The sequence below is a fragment of the Hylobates moloch genome, unplaced genomic scaffold, assembly GCF_009828535.3.
Source record: "Hylobates moloch isolate HMO894 unplaced genomic scaffold, HMol_V3 SCAFFOLD_15, whole genome shotgun sequence".
In the NCBI taxonomy this organism is placed as follows: Eukaryota; Metazoa; Chordata; class Mammalia; order Primates; family Hylobatidae; genus Hylobates; species Hylobates moloch.
In genome coordinates this window covers 77,561,258-77,584,814 of record NW_026652290.1, presented here as the reverse complement: position 1 = coordinate 77,584,814, position 23,557 = coordinate 77,561,258, and the positions used below count along the sequence as shown (strand labels likewise).

Genomic DNA, 23,557 nt, shown 5'->3' with positions numbered 1-23,557 from the left:
AAAAAAAAAAAGAAAACATTTTATTAATAAGGTTCATCGAGTTTGGATTTTTCCTTCTTGCTTATAAAATTTTAAAGTACGTTCAAGAGTTTGTTAAATTTTTAAAATTTTATTTTTACTTAGGCTTCTCCTGGCAATCTCTCTCAGTTTGAAGACATTCTCTTTGGTAACAATGATATGTCAGCTTCCATTGGTGTTGTGGGTGTTAAAATGTCTGCAGTCGATGGCCAGAGACAGGTTGGAGTTGGGTATGTGGATTCCATACAGAGGAAACTAGGACTGTGTGAATTCCCTGATAATGATCAGTTCTCCAATCTTGAGGCTCTCCTTATCCAGATTGGACCAAAGGAATGTGTTTTACCTGGAGGAGAGACTGCTGGAGACATGGGGAAGCTGAGACAGGTAAGTGAATTGAGTCTAGTGATAGAGGAGATTCCAGGCCTAGGAAAGGCTCTTTAATTGACATGATACTGTTTTATTTAAGGAAAAATAATAAAAAAAACTCTTATTTTTTTGTATCTAATTAAAATAATGTTTTGATGTTTACAGAAACTTTGTATATTTAATTGGACATTAGAACAAGCTGTTTCTTGTGTAAGATTTTACCCCAGATCTTTTCTCCCCACTTTCCTTTCTGTCTTGTGTTCCAAAAGAGTAATTATTACGGTAAATATTACTGTAATTATGGATTTATCAAATAAGATGCAGTTCTTTAGCATTTTTTGATAGTTCGAGTGGAACTTTAGCCTGTTATTTTACTATTTGTTTTATTTTAACTAAATTCTGATTGTGTCATGTTTTTTGTTTTTTGGTTTTTTTTTTTGAGACCGAGACTCGCTGTGTCGCCCAGGCTGGAGTGCAGTGGCACGATCCACAATCTTGGCTCACTGCCACCTCCACCTTCTTGGTTCAAGCGATTCTTCTGTCTCAGCCTCCCAAGTAGCTGGGACTGCAGGCACATGCCAGCATGCCCGGCTAATTTTTGTATTTTTATAGAGACAGGGTTTCATCATATTGGTCAGGCTGGTCTCTAACTCCTGACCTTGTGATCCACCCGCCTCAGCCTCCCAAAGTGCTGGGATTACAGGTGTGAGCCACAGCGCCCGGCCTAGATATTTCTTAAGGTATGTATCTCCCAAGGATTCTTCACTTTTTGTGGTCCTCAAGTACCATAAGCACTGCTGGAGATAACACATGTGATGGACATTTTTAGCATAGATTGTATCTAAGCAACTTTCCACAAGTAATAGTTCTGTTAAGGGTTGTTATTGTGGCCGGGCGCGGTGGCTCATGCCTGTAATCCTGGCACTTCGGGAAGCTGAGGCCGGTGGATCACCTAAGGTCAGGGATTTGAGACCAGCCTGTCCAATGTGGTGAAACCCTGTCTCTACTAAAAATGCAAAGAAGAAAAAAACTAGCCAAGCATGGTGGCTTGCTCCTATAATCCTAGCTACTTGGGAGGCTGAGGCAGGAGAATTGCTTGAACCTGGGAGGCAGAGGTAGCAGTGAGCCAAGGTCGTGTCACCACATTCCATCCTGGGCGACAGTGAGACTGTCTCAAAACAAAAAAAGAATTGTTACTGTTGGGACTATTTTTTGAAAGCTTTTTGTGAACGTAATTTTATATTTTGATGAAAATTTAGTTTATTGATGTAAAAAGTGTTATCAGTGCATCATATTATCAATGTCCTGCACATTGTATAAACATTTAATGTAGGTGAATCTGTTATCACTATAGTTATCAATGTTATAATTTTCATTATTGCTTTTCTTATTCCTTTTCTCATAGTAGTTTAAACTATTTCTTTCAAAATAGATTATTCAAAGAGGAGGAATTCTGATCACAGAAAGAAAAAAAGCTGACTTTTCCACAAAAGACATTTATCAGGACCTCAACCGGTTGTTGAAAGGCAAAAAGGGAGAACAGATGAATAGTGCTGTATTGCCAGAAATGGAGAATCAGGTACATGGATTATAAGTGTGAATTACAATATATATAATGTAAATATGTAATATATAATAAATAATATGTAAATTATACTGACTTTTTAGAGGGATATTTCTGTCATATTTATCTCAAAACCTAAGCTGTGTATCAATGATACTAAGCTTTTTTTTTTTTTTTTTGAGACAGAGTTTCACTTTTGTTGCCCAGGCTGGAGTACAATGGTGCTATCTTGGCTCACCACAACCTCTGCCTCCCAGGTTCAAGTGATCCTCCTGCCTTGGCCTCGCGAGTAGCTGGGATTACAGGCATGTGCCACCACACCTGGCTTGTCTTTTTTTTGTATTTTTAGTAGAGATGGGGTTTCTCTATGTTGGTCAGGCTGGTCTCAAGCTCCTGAACCTCAGGTGATCTGCCTGCTTCGGCCTTCCAAAGCGCTGAGATTACAGGCATGAGCCACTGCGTCCGGCCTGTTTTTATAGTTTATGTACATGGAATTATATATTCTCCCTAGCTTCTTTCATTCAATATTTGTAAGATTTATCCATATTATTGAGTGTAGTTGTGGATTTTTGCGTTCATATTTCATAGCACGAGCATGTCAGAATTTATCCATTTTACTTCCCTTCCGCCCGCCCCTGCTACTCTCCCCATTTTTACCAATTTTTTGTTTTTTTGAGATGAAGTCTCAGAATCTTGCTCTGTTGCCCAGGCTGGAGTGCTGTGGCATGGTCTCAGCTGACTGCAACTTCTGCCTCTGGGTTCAGCTGCACGCCACCATGCCTGGCTAATTTTTGTATTTTCAGTAGAGAGGAGATTTTGCTGTGTTGGCCAGGCTGGTCTCGAACTCCTGACCTCAGGTGATCCACCCGCCTCGGCCTGCCAGAGTACTGTGATTACAGGCGTGAACCACCGTGCACGACCCCCATTTTAATTTTGATGGACATTTGGGTAGTTTTCATTTTTGGCTGTTATAAATACTGCTGCGATTACAGTTAATTTTCACAGTTTTTTTTTTTTTTTTTGAGATGAGTTTTGCTCTTGTTGCTCAGGCTGGAGTGCAATGGTGCGATCTCAGCCCACTGCAACCTTTGCCTTCTGGATTCAAGCGATTCTCCTTTCTCATCTCCTGAGTAGCTGGGGTTTACAGGCATGTGCCACCATGCCCAGCGAATTTTTGTATTTTAATTTCACAGTTCTGGAGGCTAGGAAGTTCAGAATTAAGGCACTGGCTGATCTGTTGTCTGGTGAGGGCCCACTTCCTCATAGATAACCATTTTCTCACTCTAACCTCACAAGGTTGAAAGGGCCTAATTTTTATATTTTTAATAGAGATGGGTTTCACTATGTTGGCTAGGCTGGTCTCAAACTCCTAGCCTCGAGTCATCCGCCTGCCTCGTCCTCCCAGAGTGCTTGGATTACAGCATGAGCCACCGTGCCCGGCCCCCATTTTAATTTTGATGGACATTTGGGCAATTTTCTTTTTTGGCTATTCTAAATAATGCTGCGATTACTGTTAATTTTCACCTTGTGAAAACCATTTTCAAATCTCAAGAGATTAACCTGTGGTTTTCTTGGTTTGGATTGGGAAGGAACACCAAGGAAAATGAGGGACTTCAGAATTTATTTCCATTTTGCATTTGTTTTTTAAAATCTTTAGAACTGGATCCAGTGGTATAGAAATCTTCGATTTTAAATTCTTAATTTTAGGTTGCAGTTTCATCACTATCTGCGGTAATCAAGTTTTTAGAACTCTTATCAGATGATTCCAATTTTGGACAGTTTGAACTGACTACTTTTGACTTCAGCCAGTACATGAAATTGGATATTGCAGCAGTCAGAGCCCTTAACCTTTTTCAGGTAAAAAAAAAAAGGTTAAAAATGTTGAATGGTTAAAAAATATTTTCATTGATATATACTGAAGAAGCTTATTAAGGAGCTAAAATATTTTGAAATATTATTATACTTGGATTAGATAAGTAGCTTCAAATGGCTATATTTTTCTCTCCCCTCCCCCACTCCACTTTTTAACTTTTTTTTTTTTTTTTTAAGACAGAGTCTCACTTGTCCCCTAGGCCAGAGTGCAGTGGCACAATCTCAGCCCACTGCAACCTCCACCTCCCAAGCAGCTGGGATTACAGTTGCCTGCCACCATGCCTGGTTAATTTTTATATTTTTAGTAGGGACAGTGGGGACAGGGTTTCACCATGTTGGCCAAGTTGGTCTCAAACTTCTGACCTTAGGTGATCCTCGCACCTCGGCTTCTCAAAGTGCTGGGATTACAGGCTTGAGCCATCGCGCCCGGCCTACTTTTTACTTTTTTAGAGACTGGGCTTTGCTCTATCCACCCAGGGTGGAGTGAAGTGGCAAGATCATAGCTCACTGCAGTGTTGAACTCCTGGGCTCAAGCGATCCTCCTGCTTCAACCTCATGAGTAGCTGGGTCTATAGGCACAACCTACCATGCTTGCCTAATTTTAAGATTTTTTCAGAGTTGGAGTTTCACAGTGTTGCCCAGGATGTTCACTCACTCCTGGCTTCAAGGGATTCTTCTGCCTTAGCCTCTGGAGTGGTAGCTCGGATTACATATACGACCATGCTCTGCTGTTTTTTTTTTTTTTTTTTTTTTTTTTAAGAGACTGGTATCACTATGTATGCTCCCTAGGCTAGAGTGCAGTGGCTATTCACAGGAAGTGCCATCAGAGTGTACTACAGCTTCAAAGTCCTGGGCTCAAGCCATTCTATCATAGTCTCCAAAGTAGCCGGGACTACAGGTGTGTCTCACTGTGCCTTGATCTCGAATTGCTTTTTTTTTTTTTTCCTAGTTTCAAGCTATCTATGTAGTATTAGTCGTCACTTTATGAATAATTTTGTATACTACTAATAGCAATTTTTTTTTTTTTGAGATGGAGTCTCACTCTTGTCGCCCAGGCTGGAGTGCGGTGGTGTGATCTCAGCTCACTGCAACCTCTGCCTCTCGGGTTCGGGCAATTAGCTGGGATTAGAGGTGCCTGCCACCATGCCCTGCTAATTTTTGTAGTTTTAGTAGAGATGGGGTTTCATCTTGTTGGCTAGGCTGGAGTCTTAACTCTTGACCTCAGGTGATCTGCCTGCCTTGGCCTCCCAAATTGATGGGATTACAGGCGTAAACCACTGCGCCCAGCGTAGCAATTTAAGATGACATTCTAAGAAGTTTTATGTCTAAAACTGCAGTAAGTGGCTGGGTGACGTGGCTCATGCCTGTATTCCCAACACTTAGGGAGTCCAGGGTGGGAGGATCACTTGAGGCCAGGAGTTGAGACCAGCGTGGGCAACATAGTGAGACTCTGTCTTTACAAAAGAGAAAAAATTAGCAGGGCTTAGTGGCATGCACCTGTAGTCTCAGCTACTCGAAAGGCTGAAGTGGGAGGATTCCTTGAGCCCCAAGAGTTCTGGCTTGCCGTGAGCCAGGATGGCACCACTGTACTCCAGTCTGGGCAATAGAGTGAGACCCTGTCTCAACAAATAAAATAAAACTGTAGTAATTATAAAGTGGTTTTGGCTGGGGGAGAAATGTATAGCTGAACATACGGATTAAGAGGTTGAAAGTTGGTCTTAGGAAGAGGAACTTTTTGTGGAAATTTCTTATATTTGAAGAATATTATGTTATTGTTCCTCTGTTTTTCATGGCATAGTAAGGTTTTCACTAATGAGCTTGCCATTCTTTCTATTTTATTTTTTGTTTACTAGGGTTCTGTTGAAGATACCACTGGCTCTCAGTCTCTGGCTGCCTTGCTGAATAAGTGTAAAACCCCTCAAGGACAAAGACTTGTTAACCAGTGGATTAAGCAGCCTCTCATGGATAAGAACAGAATAGAGGAGAGGTATGTTATTAGTTTATACTTTTGTTAGTTTTATGTAACCTGCAGTTACCAGTTACCCACATGATTTTACCACTTACTGTAATATGCAGTTTTGCAAGTGTATCTTACCATTTAACTGTACAGAGTACATAGTAATAGAGTAGTAATGATTTAGATTGATTAAATAACTCATTTTTTTATGTTTTTTTACTATAAAAAAGTTTATTTTATTTGAGGTGGTGTGATATCGAACATGTTCATACTGTATGTAATCTTGGGTAAATTACTCAACCTTTATGTCATAGTTTCTTCACCTTTAAAATGACATTAATAAAACAGCTACTTAATAGGATTATAAGCACGAGATGATTTAATATACATAAAATACTTACGGTCTGACATATAGGAAGCATTTAACCCTTTATTCTAGAAAAGATTTAAGGTGACCTACACATATATGTCAGAAAATCTTTAAAATTGTGGAAATAGAAGGTTGTATAATTCTGCTATCCTAAAATTATTAGTATTTCAATATGTTTTATTTTAGTCTTTTCTTTTAGATACAAGTTTTAAAACTTTTAAGTGAAGTGTAATATATGTAAGTACTGCTTGATGAATTTAAGGTGATTTCTGAAGCCAGGTTTGTTGGGGAAGAGGAGTGGGATTTAGTGATTTAGAACCAGAAATTGGGGCTGGGTGCGATGGCTCATGCCTATAATTCCAGCACTTTGGGAGGCCGTAGTGGGAGGATTGTTTGTGTCCCGGAGTTCAAGACCAGCCTGGGCAACTCAGTGAGACACCATCTCTACAAAAGAAAAAAAAAAAATTAGCTCAGTGTGGTGACATGTACCTGTAGCCCGAGCTACTCGGGAGGCTGAGGTGGGAATATCACCCGGGCCCAGAAGTTTGAGGCTGCAGTGTGCTATGATTGTGCCACTGAACTCCAGCCTGGGCAATGGAGTGAAACCCTGTCTCAAAAAAAAAAAAACAAAAATTGAGGCTGGGCACGGTGGCTCACACATATAATCCAGCACTTTGGGAGGCTGAGGCAGGATAATTGCTTGAGCCCAGGAGTTTGAGATCAGTCTGGGCAACAAAATGACACCCCATTTCTACCAAAAAAATTTTTTAAAACTTTAGCTGGGCATGGTGGCATGTGCCTGTGGTCCCAGCTACACGGGAGGCTAAGGCTGGAGGATTGTTTGAGCCCAGGAGGTTGAGGCTGCAGTGAGCCATATTCATGTCTCTGCACTCCAGCCTGGGTGACATAGTGAGTCGCTGTCTCAAACAAAAATCAACAGGCTAGATGTGGTGGCTCACCCCTGTAATCCCAACACTTTGGGAGGCTGAGGCGGGCGGATTACTTGAGGTCAAGAGTTCGAGACCAGCCTGGCCAACATGGTGAAACACCATCTCTACTAAAAATACAAAATTAGATGGGCATGGTGGTGTGTGTCTGTAATCCCAGCTACTCTTGAGGCTGAGGCGTGAGAATCGCTTGAGTTGAGAGGCAAAGGTTGCAGTGAGCCGAGATTGTGCCACTGCACCCTAGCCTGGGTGATAAACGAGATTTTGTATCAAAAAAACAAACAAAAAAAGACACCCAAAATCAACAACAACAAAAACAATATTGGAATGATTGGGTCCCCAAACAAAGATAAATGTTTGAGATGATGGATATCTCAGTTACCCTGATTTGAGTATTATACATTGTATACATGTATTAAAATATTACAAACCCCCAAATGTGTACAATTATGAGGTACCAATAAAAAAAGAAGAGATTGGAAGGACTGGGTAATTTGCAAGTAATTAAGGCAATTTACAATTTTTAATTTTTATTTGTGAATAATAGTTATATTTATACGTGTCAAAATTCAAAAAGGACAGGTGGATATACAGTGATAAGTCACCCCCCCTTCTCTGTCAGCTCCATAAAGAGACTCTGTCTTGCATGGTTCCAGGGTCACATTTCCTATTGTATTTTGCCACCACCTGCCCTGGGAGCAACAGTGTTAGTTTCTTGAACATCCTTCCAAGCAGAGTCTGGGCCTACACAAGCAAAACAAGTGTGTCTATTCTCTCTCCTCTTTAATTTATTTTAAAGGAAGTGATTGATAATTTAACACTCAAGCTATAGGTCATTGGTTATATTTTTAATTTCCAGTTTATGGGAATAGAGGGTCAGTGATCCCCTTCTGGTTTAAGAACTGGAGGATACATGTGTTTAGATCCTTTAGAAACCTGAAATGTCACTTAATATAATTACCAGAGTAATACTTTTTAGAAAGCAAGCTATCTATCAAAAGTAGGTTTTTGAAGAAGAGGATAAGGGAAGGTTGCTTTCACGGGACATAGCAATAATTTCTAAAATCTAATGGTTTTACAAGACTTGTTCATTAGAAGTAACATCTGTGAGGATGGCTTTATGAGTCAAAATATTATCTGCTTATTACCCCACCTGTAGGGTAAGAAGAAATATTTTTTTCTTGGTGACAATAATTTTTAGCAGCAAGTGGGGAGGGCCTGTGGCTTTCAAGGCCAAACGTTGAAATACCACAGACTAGGAAGAAAAAGATACAGTCCTTATACAGGATTTGTTTGTTTCTTCTTTCTTCATTTTTGTAGAGACAAGGTCTCACTATGCCGCCCAGGCTGGTCTCTCTCTCCTTTTTTTTTTTTTTTGAGACCAAGTTTCGCTCTTGACGCCCAGGCTGGAGTGCAGGGGTGTGATTTTGGCTCACCACAACCTCTGCCTCCCGGGTTCAAGCGATTCTCCTGCCTCAGCCTTCCTGAGTAGCTGGGATTACAGGCATGCGCCACCATGCCGGCTAATTTTGTATTTTTAGTAGAGATGGGGTTTCTCCATGTGGGTCAGGCTGCTCTCGAACTCCCGGCCTCAGATGATCCACTTCCCTCGGCCTCCCACAGTGCTGGGATTACAGGCGTGAGCCACTGAGCCTGGCCAGGCTGGTCTCAAGCAATCCCCACCCACCTCAGCTTCCTAAAGTGCTGGCATTACAGGTGTGAGCCCCCATGCCCAGCCTGTTTCTTGTAATTATTCCTCTTTCTCAACTCTGTCAGCTGTGGTACCTCATGCTTCCTAGTTTAAGCCTTCTTGGGAGTTCTCAGGAGAAATCTGTTATCTCCCTTACTAAGCATTTCGGGTTGATCTTCCTTCCAGGTTACGTATAAAACCAAGTTTTTTTGGTTCTTTTTTTTTCTTTTAAAAGAAATGAGATTTTGTCATGTTCAGCCTGGTTTCAAACTCCCAAGCTCAAGTAATCCACCTTCCTCTGCCTCTCAAAGTGCTAGGATTACAGGCATGAGCCACTGCACCTGTACTTGCAGATGTACGTACAGAAAGATGATCTGTACTGTTCATTTTTCCATTCACTAAAACCTACTTGCAACTATGAGAATATGTTATTGCCATCTAGAAATGAGTTTCTAGGGATTTGTTCCTTTTTGTACTTTATTTAAACAATCGAATTAGAAATTATTATTATTTTTTGAGATGGAGTCTTGCTCTGTTGCCCAGGCTGTAGTGCAGTGGCGTGATCTCAGTTCACTGCAACTTCCACCTCCTGGGTTCAAGGGATTCTCCTGTCTCAGCCTCCCAAATAGCTGGGACTACAGGCGTGCACCACCACACCTGGCTAATTTTTATATTCTTTTTTTTTTTTGAGACGGAGTCTCGCTCTGTTACCCAGGCTGGAGTGCAGTGGTGTAATCTCGGCTCACTGCAAGCTCCGCCTCCCGGGTTCACGCCATTCTCCTGCCTCAGCCTCTCCAAGTAGCTGGGACTACAGGCGCCCGCCACCACGCCCGGCTAATTTTTTGTATTTTTAGTAGAGATGGGGTTTCACCATGGTCTCAATCTCCTGACCTCGTGATCCGCCCACCTCGGCCTCCCAAAGTGCTGGGATTAGAAGCGTGAGCCACCACCCCCGGCCTAATTTTTATATTCTTAATAGGGACAGGGTTTCACTATGTTGGCCAGACTGGTCTCAAACTCCTGACCTCAGATGATCCACTCGCCTTGGCCTCCCAAAGTACTGGAATTATAGGCATGAGCCACTGTGCCCGGCCGAAATTATTTATAATAAGGCATGGTGGCTTGTGCCTGAAGTCCCAGCTACTTGGGAAGCTGAGGCAGAAACTTTAAAGGATCAAAAGTTCAAGTCTACACTGGGAAAATAGTGGGAACCTTCCCTATCCCCAGTCTTCAAAAAAGAAAAAAATTTGCTGGAGAAGGTCACACAATGCTGATAGGTCCCATTGGGCTTTCATGCTTTCTAGCTTTCAGTGATAACTGGATGTTACTTTTATTGTCTGACTCATTATAGTGACCAACGCCCGATTTTTTACTTTCCCTTAAGCCTTCAGCTGTCTCCTACCTCTAAGCAGATGATTTCTTCCTTAACACTTAAAACCTCAAAATTTATCTGTACTTCCACTCTTTTACTCTCTGGCTCTTTCTCAGAAGAAGAAATAACACTTATTTCTTTTCAAAGCCAACCTTTCCATACTTTACTTGGAGACATATTTATTTCTTTTTTTTTTTTTTTTTTTTTGAGCGGAGTCTCATTCTGTCGCGCGGTCTGGAGTGCAATGGCTCAATCTCCACTCAGTGCAACCTCTGCCTCCCAGGTTCAAGCGATTCTCCTGCCTCAGCCTGCTGAGTACCTGGGATTACAGGTTAGCACACAACGCCTGGCCAATTTTTGGGTTTTCAGTAGAGACAGGATTTTGCCATGTTGGCCAGGCTGGTCTCTTAACTCCTGACCTCGCAATCCGCCTGCCTCGGCCTCCCAAAGTGCTAGGATTACAGGCGAAAGCCACCGCACCCAGCCCTCATGTAGCAATCTTAATTAGAAATATGTCTCTGGCTGGGCACGGTGGCTCATGCCTGTAATCCCAGCACTTTGGGAGGCCAAGGCGGGCAGATCACCTGAGGTCAGGAGTTCAGGACCAGCCTGACCAACATGGAGAAACCCTGTCTCTAGTAAAAATACAAAATTAGCTGGGTGTGGTGGCATATGCCTGTAATCCCAGCTACTCAGGAGGCTGAGGCAGAAGAATCGCCTGAATCAGGGAGGTGGAGGTTGCGGTGAGCCCAAGATCTCACCATTGCACTCCAGCCTAGGCAACAAGCAAAACTCCATCTCAAAAAGAAAAAAAAAAAAAAAGATTGCTGTGTTAATCTTATTTTATATAAAAAGAAATAATATTAAACAAGAAGGCAATAAAAATGCCAAATTCAATACACAAATTATTTTGTCAGCATTTTCACAAGAATAAACTATTTTATATGCTAACATATGTTCAATGTTCCTTACAGAATTCTGACATTAAAAAGGAAAAATTACCAAAGCTTCAGATGAATCTATAAATGGACAAAAGAAAAAGCTTAAAAGGATAAAGAGCAACACTCCAAGTGCATGTATAAATATAAGGACTCTTGGGACTTACCCTTTTTAAAAATCTTTAGGCCTAGCACAGTATTTGCTATTTAATGTATCAAATGGGTGGTTTTGACTTCATTAATCCATATGTAGGACAGATGAAAAAAAGAATTATAAACTTGTAATTACAGTTCTTTAGGAACCATATTTGCTGTCAGCCTTTTAAATACGCTGTCAGGCAATTCCAGTCAGCACTTTTGAAAAAAACCTACCTACCTACCTATCTATCTATCTATGTATCTATCTAGAGACTGAGTTATAAGACTAGCTAGTTTTTGTATTTTTGGTAGAGACAGGATTTTGTCATGTTTTCTAGGCTGTTCCTGAACTCCTGGGCTCAAGCCATCCACCTGCCTCAGCCTCCCAAAGCGCTGGGATTACAGGCGTGAGCCACCATGCCCAGCTAATTCTAGTCAGCTCTTAAAATGAAAGCCTAGAAATGGTAGGGTTAAAGAGGGGACAGAATGTTGATTTTAAAATACCTAGAATTTGGCCAGGCGCAGTGGCTGTAACCCCAGCACTTTGGGAGGCCAAGGCAGCCGCATTGCCTTGGCCTGCCCCAGCCTCCCAAACTGCTGGGATTACAGGTGTGAGCTCAGGAGTTCGAGACCAGCCTGGGCAACATGGTGAAACCCCGTCCTAGTAAAATATAAAAAATTAGCTGCATGTGGCGGCGTGCACCTGTGGTCCCAGTTACTTGGGAGGCTGCGGCAGGAGAATTGCTTGAACCTGGGAGGCAGAGGTTGCAGTGAGCTGAGGTTGCGCCACTGCACTCCAGCCTGGGCGACAGAGTGAGACTCTGTCTCAAAAAAAAAAAAAAAAAAAAAAACCCAAGAATTTGATTAATTCTGTCGGAATTTTAGGGGTTAACTGATCCCCAAAATGACTCAGCTGTATGCAGTTTAATACAATATTAATTCGCATGTTGACTCTCAGAATTGCATACAGCTGAGTCATTTTATTGACTAGGATTGATAGGTATACTATGTTATGCCAACAATAACTGTGGTACTTCTAAAATTGTGATTTTTAAATTAGCATTGTCACGGAAACAGCAGAGTAGTTGTTTTTTTCTTTAAGCTTCTTTTAGCCAGAAACATAAACTGAAACTGTAATTATTACTGAAATCATATGTTGAATAGACTTGTGAAACTAACAATTTATTAGGCCCTTAATGATATCTGGACCAAAGGCTGAGGGAGCTGGGCTGTGTGTATGTTGCTTTGTGCTTTGTTTTTTGGAAGTTTGTCGTTTCTTTGCCATTTTACTTCTTTCTTTTTTTTTTTTTTTGAGACGGAATCTCGCTCTGTCACCCAGGCTGGAGTGCAGTGGTGCAGTCTCCGCTCACTGCAAGCTCCGCCTCCCGGGTTCACTCCATTCTCCTGCTTCAGCCTCCCAAGTAGCTGGGACTACAGGCGCCCACCACTACGCCCAGCTAATTTTCTGTATTTTTTAGTAGAGATGGGGTTTCACCATGTTAGCCAGTATGGTCTCAATCTCCTGACCTCGTGATCCGCCTGCCTTGGCCTCGCAAAGTGTTGGGATTACAGGCGTGAGCCACTGCGCCTGGTCCATTACTTCTTTCTTAATGTTACATCATCCCTCCTTTTTTCTTTTTTGAGACGGAGTTTTGCTCTTGTCAGCTAGGCTGGAGTGCGATGGCGCCATTTTGGCCCACTGCAGCCTCTGCCTCCCAGGTTCAAATGATTGTCCAGCCTCAGCCTCCCAAGTAGCTAGGATTACAGGCACCCGCCACCATGCCCAGCTAATTTTTGTATTTTTAGTAGAGATGGGGTTTTGCCATGTTGGCCAGGCTGGTCTCGAACTCCTGACCTCAGGTGATCCACCCGCTTGGCCTCCCAAAGTGCTAGGATTACAGGTGTGAGCCACGGTGCCTGGCCTAAGTTTTGTATTTTTAGTAGAGACGGTGTTTCACCATGTTGGTCAGGCTGGTGTCAAACTCCTGACCGTGTGATCCGCCTGCCTCGTCCTTCCAATGTGCTGGGATTACAGGCGAGAGCCACCGTGTCCAGCCTGTTTAAGTATCTTTTAAAACCAGTAAGGACGAACTAGAGGTGTCAGCTCTCTTCATGGGCTTTGGAGAATATAAGACAAAAAGGAAAGAGATGTGTTGCTGGGCGCGGTGGCTCACGCCTGTAATCCCAGCACTTTGGGAGGCTGAGGACAGTGGATCACCCGAGGTCAGGAGTCAAGACCAGAGCCATTGCATTCCAGCCTGGGCAACAAGAGCACAACTTCATCTCAAAAAAAAAAAAAAAAGAAAACAGGAAAGAGATGTTTTGATTTTTGAGTGTTCTGTTCTTACTCTACAGCACTTAGCAGTAGTCCATCTATCCACCTTGTTTGTTCTTTACAACAAAACCCCATTGGTTCCCTCTTACCAAGTTTGCTTTATTCTTGGTTTATCCTTTGTAAGATGTGAAAGGGATATGAAGAGCAAATAGGAAGCGTTACTGTTGCTGCTTGAGAGAAAGCTGTTTTAAAATTTGTTGGCAAACAATTTGTAAAAGTACAACAAAAGTGTGCATTTATGGCTTCTCATTTATGTTTTATCATTGCTATATCTCATAATTTGTGGTTTTTTAAAATAATTTAACTTTTTATTTGAAAAGCACTGCAGGGTCACGTCATGTTTTTAAAAAATAAATTAAGAAGGTAAACACCCCTACTTCTACTTTACCTCCAGTCCTAGTCTATGGTGGTAATCAGTGTTAACAGTTTAGTTTGTGTTCTTACCCTTCCAGGGTTTTTTCCCTTTATGTATACAGATATATACATTTTTAAAAACGTAGATAACACTTAAAAACAATATGGGATCGTATTAGGAATACAATTTGCATTCCTTCCCAACAGTATTTACAGTTTTTTTTTCATTTCACTATGTATCTATTTATAAATTTTTTATTTCTGATAATTTCTCTTGAATAGGTAAGACATCATATAGTATAAAATTCAATAGAAAATCAGTTTTTCAGAGGTACAAAATTGGCTGACACTGCACAGACTCCTTTCAGTTCACAGGTAGGGATGCACAGCCACCTCTTCCACCAAGGAGAGGAAAGGATATGTGTGCTTGTGGGCTCTTCAACTCTGTTGATTACTTATGATTTATTTTCTAGTCAGTTTGAGAGGAAACAGTGATAGAATACTGGGAACAGGGAAGAAGCATAAGATTATTATTATTTTTTTTTTTTTTGAGACGGAGTCTTGCTCAGTTGCCCAGGCTGGAGTGCAGTAGCGTGATCTTGGCTCACTGCAAGGTCTGCCTCCCAGGTTCACGCCATTCTCCTGCCTCAGCCTCCCAAGTAGCTGGGACTACAGGCGCCCGCCACCACACCCGGCTAATTTTTTTTTTTTTTTTTGTATTTTTAGTAGAGACGGGGTTTCACCATGTTAGCCAGGATGGTCTCTATCTCCTGACTTTGTGATCCGCCCGCCTCGGCCTCCCAAAGTGCTGGGATTATAGGCGTGAGCCACCGCACCCAGCTTTAAACTTTTTTGAGACGGAGCCTCACTCTGTTGCCCAGGCTGCAGTGCAGGGGTGTGATCTCAGCTCACTCTAAGCTTCGCCTCCCAGGTTCACACCATTCTCCTGCCTCAGCCTCCCGAGTAACTGGGACGACAGGCACCTGCCACCACACCCAGCTAATTTTGTTTTTGTATTTTTAGTAGAGACGGGGTTTCACCCTGTCAGCCAGGATGGTCTCGATCTCCTGACCTCGTGATCTGCCCGCTTCGGCCTCCCAAAGTGCTGGGATTACAGGCTTGAGTCACCGTGCCTGGCCATAAGATTATTTTATCAGAAATATATTCTCTGTGTTTTTTACTATTGACCTCAGAGTCGCCCAAAGGATATGGCAGTTTTATGGAAAGAAGAGAAAAGGAAAAGTGAGGGTATAGGTCAGCCAGCAGTAGACTTTGTCATTCTTTTCTTGCCCCTTTATACCTCCTTTGCTGCTTTATTTTTATTTATTTATTTATTTTTTATTTATTTTTTGAGACGGAGTCTCACTCTGTCGTCCAAGCTGGAGTGCAGTGGCGCAATCTCGGCTCACTGCAAGCTCCGCCTCCTGAGTTGACGCCATTCTCCTCCCTCAGCCTCCCGAGTAGCTGGGACTACAGGCACCCACCACCACGCCCAGCTAAGTAGGGAACCTCGCTCTTTCACCCGGGCTGGAGTGCAGTGGCGCAATCTCGCTCACTGCAATCTGTGCCTCCCAGGGCAAGTGATTCTCCTGCCTCAGCCTCCGGAGTAGCTAAGACTACAGGTGTGCGCCACTACGCCCAGCTAATTTTTGTATTTTTAGTAAAGATAGGGTTTCACCATGTTGGTTGGCCAGGATGGTCTCAATCTCTTGACCTCGTGGTCCGCCCTCCTTGGCCTCTCAAAGTGCTGGGATTACCGGTGTGAGCCACCACACCTGGCCTCCCTGCTTTATGAAGATAACTAAGAAATTTCTGTGATTGCTAGGATTCAAATTTCTGTGAGCATAAGAATTAAGCTGTGTGCATAATAATTGCATGGGATTTCACAGCTGGGCCCCACTCCCAGGGATTTTGTATTATCTACCTCCAAGTGATTTTGATGCTGGTGATCCTTGGACCAGACTTGGTGAAGTCCAATGCTTAGCTAGGAAAGCCCCAAAAATTTGCTTTATTAGATTGTGTAATTTGACTACATCCATTTTTTCTTTTTTAAAATGTAGAGTTGTATGCCACAAAAATCTTTTCTGGAGCAGTAGGCATCCTAATTAATCTTGATGTTTGTTTTTAGCCCCATTGATGGGGCTATAAACGGCAGCAAATTGTTTTCCCACTAATTTGGCATTTTCCATAAAAAACATGTATCTGTTGTTAGCTGCCTAGACATTAGCTGGACGTGGTTTAGGTTACTTTTCTCTTAAAAACTGAATTTTAATTCAAGTTCCTTTAAGCCAGCAGTCTCAACCTGGGGCAGTTTTTCCCTCCAGGGGACATTCAGCAGTGTCTAGAGACATTTTTGGTTGTCATGCTGAGGAAGAGAGTGTATAGTGAGTGGGTAGAATCCAGGGATGCTGTTAAGCATGGAACAGCCCCTTACAACAAAAAATTACATAGCCTAAAATGGCAGTGTTGCCAAGATTGAGAAATTATGCTTTAAGTGTGTTTTTATATATGGCCATTTTGTGTTTACTCTGGAGATAACATGTTTTTCCTCATGTAACATGCTTGATAAACATTTTGGTAACACAGGAATTGTAAATGCTGGTGTTGTCAGTAAATAGTTACGAAATTTAGGGCTGGGCACGGTGGCTCATGCCTGTAATCCCAGCACTTTGGGAGGCCCAGGCGGGCGGATCCCGAGGTCAGGAGATCGAGACCATCCTGGCTAACACGGTGAAACCCCGTCTCTACTAAAAATACAAAAAAATTAGCCGGGTGTGGTGGCAGGCACCTGTAGTCCCAGCTACTCAATTTAGAAAGCAGATTTGTTTCCTTTCTATACCTGTGTAATTTGAGGTTTAGTTTACTGTCACATCGTTTATAAACATAAGGAAGATAGTTGCTCATCTGATAGCATTCCGAACCTTACATCTGTAATGCCTATGGCCTCCAGAAAAGCTTCTCTAAAACTGTACTTAGAGCTGTGTAAAATATGTAGGAACATTTTCCCACCTTCGATTGTTTGTTTACCTTTCAGCTTCTATAATTTACCTTTCAGCTATTACTTTAGTAACATCTCCAACATTGTTTTTCAAACTGCAAGGTGTGACCCAGTAGTACAAAGAGCATTTTTGAAGAATTAAATACAATAGAAAATAGCAGGGTGGGCTCACGCCTGTAATCCCAGCACTTTGGGAGGCGAGGCTGGCAGGTCACGAGGTCAGGAGATCGAGACCTTCCTGGCTCTAACATGGTGAAACCCCGTCTCTACTAATAATACAAAAAATTAGCGGGGTGTGGTGGCATGCGCCTCTAGTCCCAGCTACTCAGGAGGCTGAGGCACGAGAATCACTTGAACCCGGGAGCTGGAGGTTGCAGTGAGCCGAGATTGCACCACTGCACTCTAGCCTGGGTGACAGAGCAAGACTCTGTTTCAAAAAAAAAAAAAAGAAAATAGAGTGTATCACAAATCAAGTAAGTATTGATTTGTGAAACCTATTTTAATCATAGATCTATGTATGTATGTGCTGTATTGTGATGTAAAGACATTTCTTGCTGTGGTTGCACTGAAAAAAATGAAAACTCACTGATTTCCAATAACTTACAGAAGCAATATGAACTACGTATTCTATCGTTCTTGAAACAAGCTGAGATTTTATTGACTTTGGGAAGCAGTAAAATTATTTTCGTTTTTTAATTAACAGTTTTTGGCTTTGTACTGCCAAGAGATAATTTTAGAAAGCATTCTAAAAAGGTATAAGAGATACACTAAGTATTGGATTTGGCAACGTTCTTGAACTGTGTAATTCTGTTTCATTAAACATCACTATTTACATGTGCAACAGTGTCTGTAACAATGTCCCAGTAATGAAATTCTTTCTCCTATTTAAGGCATGTCTGTTTGATGAAAGTCAAACAAAATCGAGTATATGTCAGTGTCTTATGATACTGCTTAATTAAACATTAATTTGACTCTTAGCTAATCAGGAAATGTTTGCCTCACAGTCTTACAGAGCTTCCCCCCTTCTAAAAAAGCTAACGTTTCAGAATAGATTCAGGATTCAAGCTTCTTTCTTTCTTTTTTTTTTTTGTTTGAGACGGAGTCTCGCTCTGTCGCCCAGGCTGGAGTACAGTGGCACTATCGGCTCACTGCAACCTCTGCCTCCTGGATTTAGGCAATTCTTCTGCCTCAGCCTCCCGAGTAGCCGGGATTACAGGCGCGCGCCACCATGCCCAGCTAATTTTTTTGTATTTTTTGTATTTTTGTATTTTTTGTATTTTTAGCATGGGGTTTCACCATGCTGGCCAGGCTGGTCTGAAACTCCTGACCTTAAGATCTGCCCACGTCGGCTTCCCAAAGTGCTGGGATTATAGGCATGAGCCACTGCACCTAGCCTAGATTCAAGCTGCTTTTTTTTTTGCGACGGAGTCTTGCTCTTGTTGCCCAGGCTGGAGTGCAGCGGCACGATCTCAGTGCACCACAACCTCTGCCTCCTGGGTTCAAGTGATTCTTCTGCCTCAGCGTCCCGAGTAGCTGGGATTATAGGCATGAGCCACCATGCCCGGCTAATTTTGTATTTTTTGTGCAGACGGGGTTTCTCCATGTTGGTCAGGCTAGTCTCGAACACCCGACCTCAGGTGATCTGCCTGCCTCGGCCTCTCAAAGTGCTGGGATTACAGGTGTGAGCCACCACGCCCAGCAGATGCAAGCTTCTTAATTGGAATTCTGAGGTCATTTAGTTGAGACTTATATGCTTAGTTGACAAATTTTAATTTTATACTATTTTAGATTAATTCAAGTTAATTTATTTCAGATTGAATTTAGTGGAAGCTTTTGTAGAAGATGCAGAATTGAGGCAGACTTTACAAGAAGATTTACTTCGTCGATTCCCAGATCTTAACCGACTTGCCAAGAAGTTTCAAAGACAAGCAGCAAACTTACAAGATTGTTACCGACTCTATCAGGGTATAAATCAACTACCTAATGTTATACAGGCTCTGGAAAAACATGAAGGTAACAAATGATTTTGTTTTTTGTTTTCCTTCAACTCATTCAATATATACTTGGCAATGTGCTGTTCTCATAAAGTTGGTGGTGGTGACTCACTGTTAGGACACATTCAGATTTCTTTTTTTTCTTTTTCTTTTTTTTTTTGAGAAAGAGTCTCACTCTGTTGCCAAGGCTAGAGTGCAGTGGCACAATCTCGGCTCACTGCAACCTCTGCCTCCCGGGTTCAAGCAATTCTCCTGCCTCAGCTTCCTGAGTGGCTGGGATTACAGGCATGTGCCACCATGCCCGGCTAATTTTTATACTTTCAGTTTTACCATGTTGGCCAGGTTGGTCTGGAACTCCCAATCTCAGGTGATCTGCCTGCCTCGGCCTCCCAAAGTGCTGGGAGTACAGGTGTGAGCCACAGAGCCCGGCCATGTTCAGACTTCTAATAACAGGTTTGTATTGACTCTTAGCTTCATGGCAGAAGCCAAGAGACGTGAGACAGCTTAGAAATTTTTGCTTTTGGAAATGAATGTTAGAGTTACTGGTTTGTGATTATGGCCTATTGCACTGACAGAGGCAGTGAAAAAGGGTTTGATTGCCAAAGAAGACTCACACAGGGCCTAGAATGGCGATGGTTATGCATCTACAGTTTATTACAGGAGAAGGATACAATCCAGTAGCAGGATTATAGTAAGGATATGCATCACAGTCAAAGGCTGTCATAGCAAGTCATCCAGAGGGTTCCAGTGCAAGTTCCAGTTGTCCTTTGTTGTGTAAAGTCTGTGATAGGATGCATTTTCTCTCTCAGAGCAGGATGTGTGCACAGGACACCTTGGAACCTTGGAGCCCAAAATAGAGTCTTCACTGGGCTTTTTAATATTTTTCTTGTCAAGCGGACATGTTCCTGTTCTCTAGCTAGCCTCTTCAGTGGAAGTCAGAGGAAGAGCCTCATTGAGACCAAGTGCAACTCATCAGTCACATTAAACAATGCTGATAATAAACCACCTAAATATCCCCCGACCCACAAATACAAAACAACACCATTCAATCAGTATTTTTCATGCCTTGATCAGGGGTCATTGCCATGCAGGAACTTTAACAAAACAGTACAGGCTAATAATAGAATTGTTGGAATTAACTCACATAGGACACCTGTGAGAGAGAGTTAAGATAGAGGGTCTTGGTGGTCTCTAACAGTTGAATTCAAAGTGAAGTTACCAGAGTAAAGTGAGCAAAGACACATACTAATACAATATTATTGGTAGATAAAATCACCTTGCTCTAATAAGCATAGTTTTAAACTTTAACCATGTTTCTCCAGTAATTTTAGTAATTATATTGTTATGTCTAATACATAAAGCATTTTTTACTTTTTAAAAAAATTTTTAGGCAATGTGAGGTCCAAAGTAATTAAAAAATTTTTTTTTTAACATAAAGCATCTTAAAATTTTACTTAATCGTGATCGCCTAGAACTATTAAAACATACCTTTTGATATTATGGGGAAGCTTTGTTGTTCCTTTGTAGACAGACTTAAAGAAGTACAATTTTATGATGACAAGATATAAAATAAGTATAGATTTCAATTTTATAGAAACCTTTTCCTTTATCTAGTGCAAGAGGTAGCTAAGTGCTTATTTTCTCAAAGTACCTGTGTTATAAAAAGTATTCCTAGTGTAGTCAAAGCTTCTCTTTAGACTGATAAAACTTAGAGCACCTGCATTTACTTCCACCAAAGCAGAATTAAAGAAAATGAGACTTGGCCGGGCACGCTTGTAATCCCAGCACTTTGGGAGGCTGAGGCAGGCGGATCATGAGGTTAGGAGATCAAGACCATACTGGCTAACACAGTGAAACCCTGTCTCTACTAAAAATACAAAAACTTGGCTGACGTGGTGGCTCGCACCTGTAGTCCCAGCTTCTCAGGTGGCTGAGGCAGGAGAATCACTTGAACCTGGGAGGTGGAGGTTGCAGTGAGCTGAGATCACACTACTGCGCTCCAGCTTGGGCAACAACAACAACAAAAAAATAAGTCTTTACTGGCTGGGCACGGTGGCTCACGCCTGTAATCCCAGCACTTTGGGAGGCCGAGACGGGCAGATCACCTGAGGTCGGGCATTCGAGACCAGCCTGACCAATATGAAGAAACCCTATTTGTACTAAAACTACAAAATTAGTGGGGCGTGGTGGCATGTGCCTGTAATCCCACTTATTCGGGAGGCTGAGGCAGGAGAATTGCCTGAACCTGGGAGGCGGAGGTTGCATTGAGCAGAGATTGTGCCGTTGCGCTCCAGCCTGGACAGCAAGAGCGAAACTCTCCGTTTCAAAAAAAAAAAAAAAAAAAGAAAATGAGTCTTTATACTTTGCTGTTTGCATACTCTTTTAGTGTGGTGTAGGCAGCCATGTATCCCCCTTGTGCCTCTATTTCTCCGTTCTGTGAATGAGTGTCTTCCACTGCTGTGCTTTTCTGATTCCATAACCTCTTGTTTTATTCCAGTAGGACCAGGTAGAAACAGAAGGTGATTGACCAGTATTAGGGATGGAATCAGGGTACAATTATGGAGATAGGCTCTCTAAACAATTCACTCTCACCATTTAAATCAACTGTTTGATCATTTTTTTTTCCTCATATATCTTTACCATCACATAGTAAATAATATCCTTTTTATTTTCAAGAGGGAGTATTGGCGTTGTTAGGAACTCACTTAATTTTTTTCCCCCATCATCCCACCCGCACTTCTTACTCCTTACTTTCTACTTGCTTTTATTCTTTACTGGCTCTTTACCACTGCGTATTTTTAGGTGCATACATCTATTTTTAAAAAAAGCACCCTTGTTCCTGGGTCCTCTTCCAGTACCATCTGTTAATATATCTCTCTCGCTCTTTCCATTCCCAAATGGGTTTCTGAAAGCCTGCACTTCCCATCTTCCATTCATTCATCTGGTTTCCAGCCCTGACCACAGTACTGAGGTGACCTTTATTTTTTGCTAAATCCAGTGAATGTGGTATAGTCCCCCCGCTTCTTTCTTTCCTTCTTTCTTTCTTTCTTTCTTTCTTTCTTTCTTTCTTGCTTGCTTGCTTTCTTTCTTTCTTTCTTTTCTTTCTTTCTTTCTTTCTTTCTTTGTTTCTCTTGTTGCCCAGGCTGGAGTGCAATGGCGTGATCTCGGCTCACCGCAACCTATGCCTCCCAGGTTCAAGCGATTCTCCTGCCTCAGCCTCCCAAGTAGCTGGATTACAGGCACCTGCCACCACGCCTCACTAATTTTGTATTTTTATTAGAGATGGGTTTTCTCCATGTTGGTCAGGCTGGTCTTGAACTCCCGACCTGAGGTGATCCACACACCTCTGCCTCCCAAAGTGCTGGGATTACAGGTGTGAGCCACCACGCCCAGCCTCGGTATAGTCTTTAACGAAAGTTCACTGATCTTGACAATTTTGATCTTGAAACTCTTTTTTTTTTTTTGAGATAGAGTCTTGCTCTGTCACCCAGGGTGGAGTGCAGTGGCACAATCTCGGCTCACTGCAACCTCCACCTCCCAGGTTCAAGTGATTCTCCTGCCTCAACCTCCCGAGTAGCTAGGATTACAGGTGCCCACCACCATGCCTGGCTAATTTTTTGTATTTTTTAGTAGAGACGGGGTTTCACTATGTTGGCCAGGCTGGTCTTGAGCTCCTGACTTTGTGGTCCACCTGCCTCGGACCTCCCAAAGTGCTAGGATTACAGACGTGAGCCACCATGCCCAGCCTTGAAACTCTCCTAAGGTTATGTTAAACATTTTTGTATTCTTGGTTTTCTTTTTGTTCCATGGGTTATTTCTCTTTATCCTTGTTTTTAGCTTTCTTAAGTGTTCCGTTACCTTATCAAGTTCTATTTTTGGCTCCCATTTCACTTAATAACAGGAAAAGCTGGGGTTTTTTTTTTTCTTTTGTGGAGACAGAGTCCTACTTTGTTGCCCAGGCTGGAGTGCAGTGGTGCGATCTCAGCTCACTCCAACCTCCGCCTTCTGGGTTCAAGCGATTCTTGTGCCTCAGCCTCCCGTGTAGCTGGGATTGCAGGCGTGTGCCACCACGCCTGGCTAATTTTTGTATTTTTAGTAGAGATGGGGGTTTCACCACGTTGGCCAGGCTGGTCTTGAACTCTTGACTTCCAAGTGATCTGCCTGCCTGGGCCTCCCAAAGTGCTGGGATTACTGATTTGAGCCATTGTGCCTGGCTAAGCTGGGATTCTTTGAATGAGTTCTTAGAGGCTTCCTGAAACTTTGTGCAACATTTTGTGTATGTGTATATTTTCTGGGGAAAGGATTTGTAACTTTCTATTTTTTGAGATGGAGTCTCACTCTGGCTCAGGGTGGAGTGCAGTGGTGTGATCTCGGCTCACTGCAACTTCTGCTTCCTGGTTCAAGTGATTCTCTTGCCTCAGGCTCCCAAGTACCTGGAATTAACAGGCATGTGCCACCACGCCTGGCTAATTTTTGTATTTTTAGTAGAGACGGGGTTTCATTATGTTGGCCAGGCTGGGAATTTGTAACTTTCGTCAGATATCCCAAGGGATATATGTCTTTCCTGGTAGAGAGGGAAGAAACAAAAAACGTATGTAAATACCCTCCTCTCCCCCTAGAAGGTAAGAAGTACTGCTCTACACA

The 23,557-nt window shown here is 42.3% G+C and overlaps 1 protein-coding gene across 5 annotated transcripts in view; it reads left to right on the top strand.

Moving 5' to 3' along the window:
* The first annotated feature begins 121 nt into the window (after positions 1-121).
* Positions 122-23,557, top strand: part of MSH2 (mutS homolog 2) — a 305,392-nt gene continuing 281,956 nt past the window's right edge. For 3 of the 5 annotated variants that reach the window (XM_058428244.1, XM_058428245.1, XM_032176556.2), the window contains exons 1-5: positions 122-402; positions 1,817-1,963; positions 3,656-3,805; positions 5,674-5,807; positions 18,733-18,932. In XM_058428244.1, coding sequence (XP_058284227.1) covers positions 178-402; positions 1,817-1,963; positions 3,656-3,805; positions 5,674-5,807; positions 18,733-18,932 — 856 coding nt within the window. In that variant the 5' untranslated portion in view covers positions 122-177. Of the gene's footprint in view, positions 403-1,570; positions 1,714-1,816; positions 1,964-3,655; positions 3,806-5,673; positions 5,808-18,732; positions 18,933-23,557 lie in introns of those variants that run through there. The other 2 variants (XM_058428246.1, XM_032176557.2) reach the window with 2 other exon arrangements.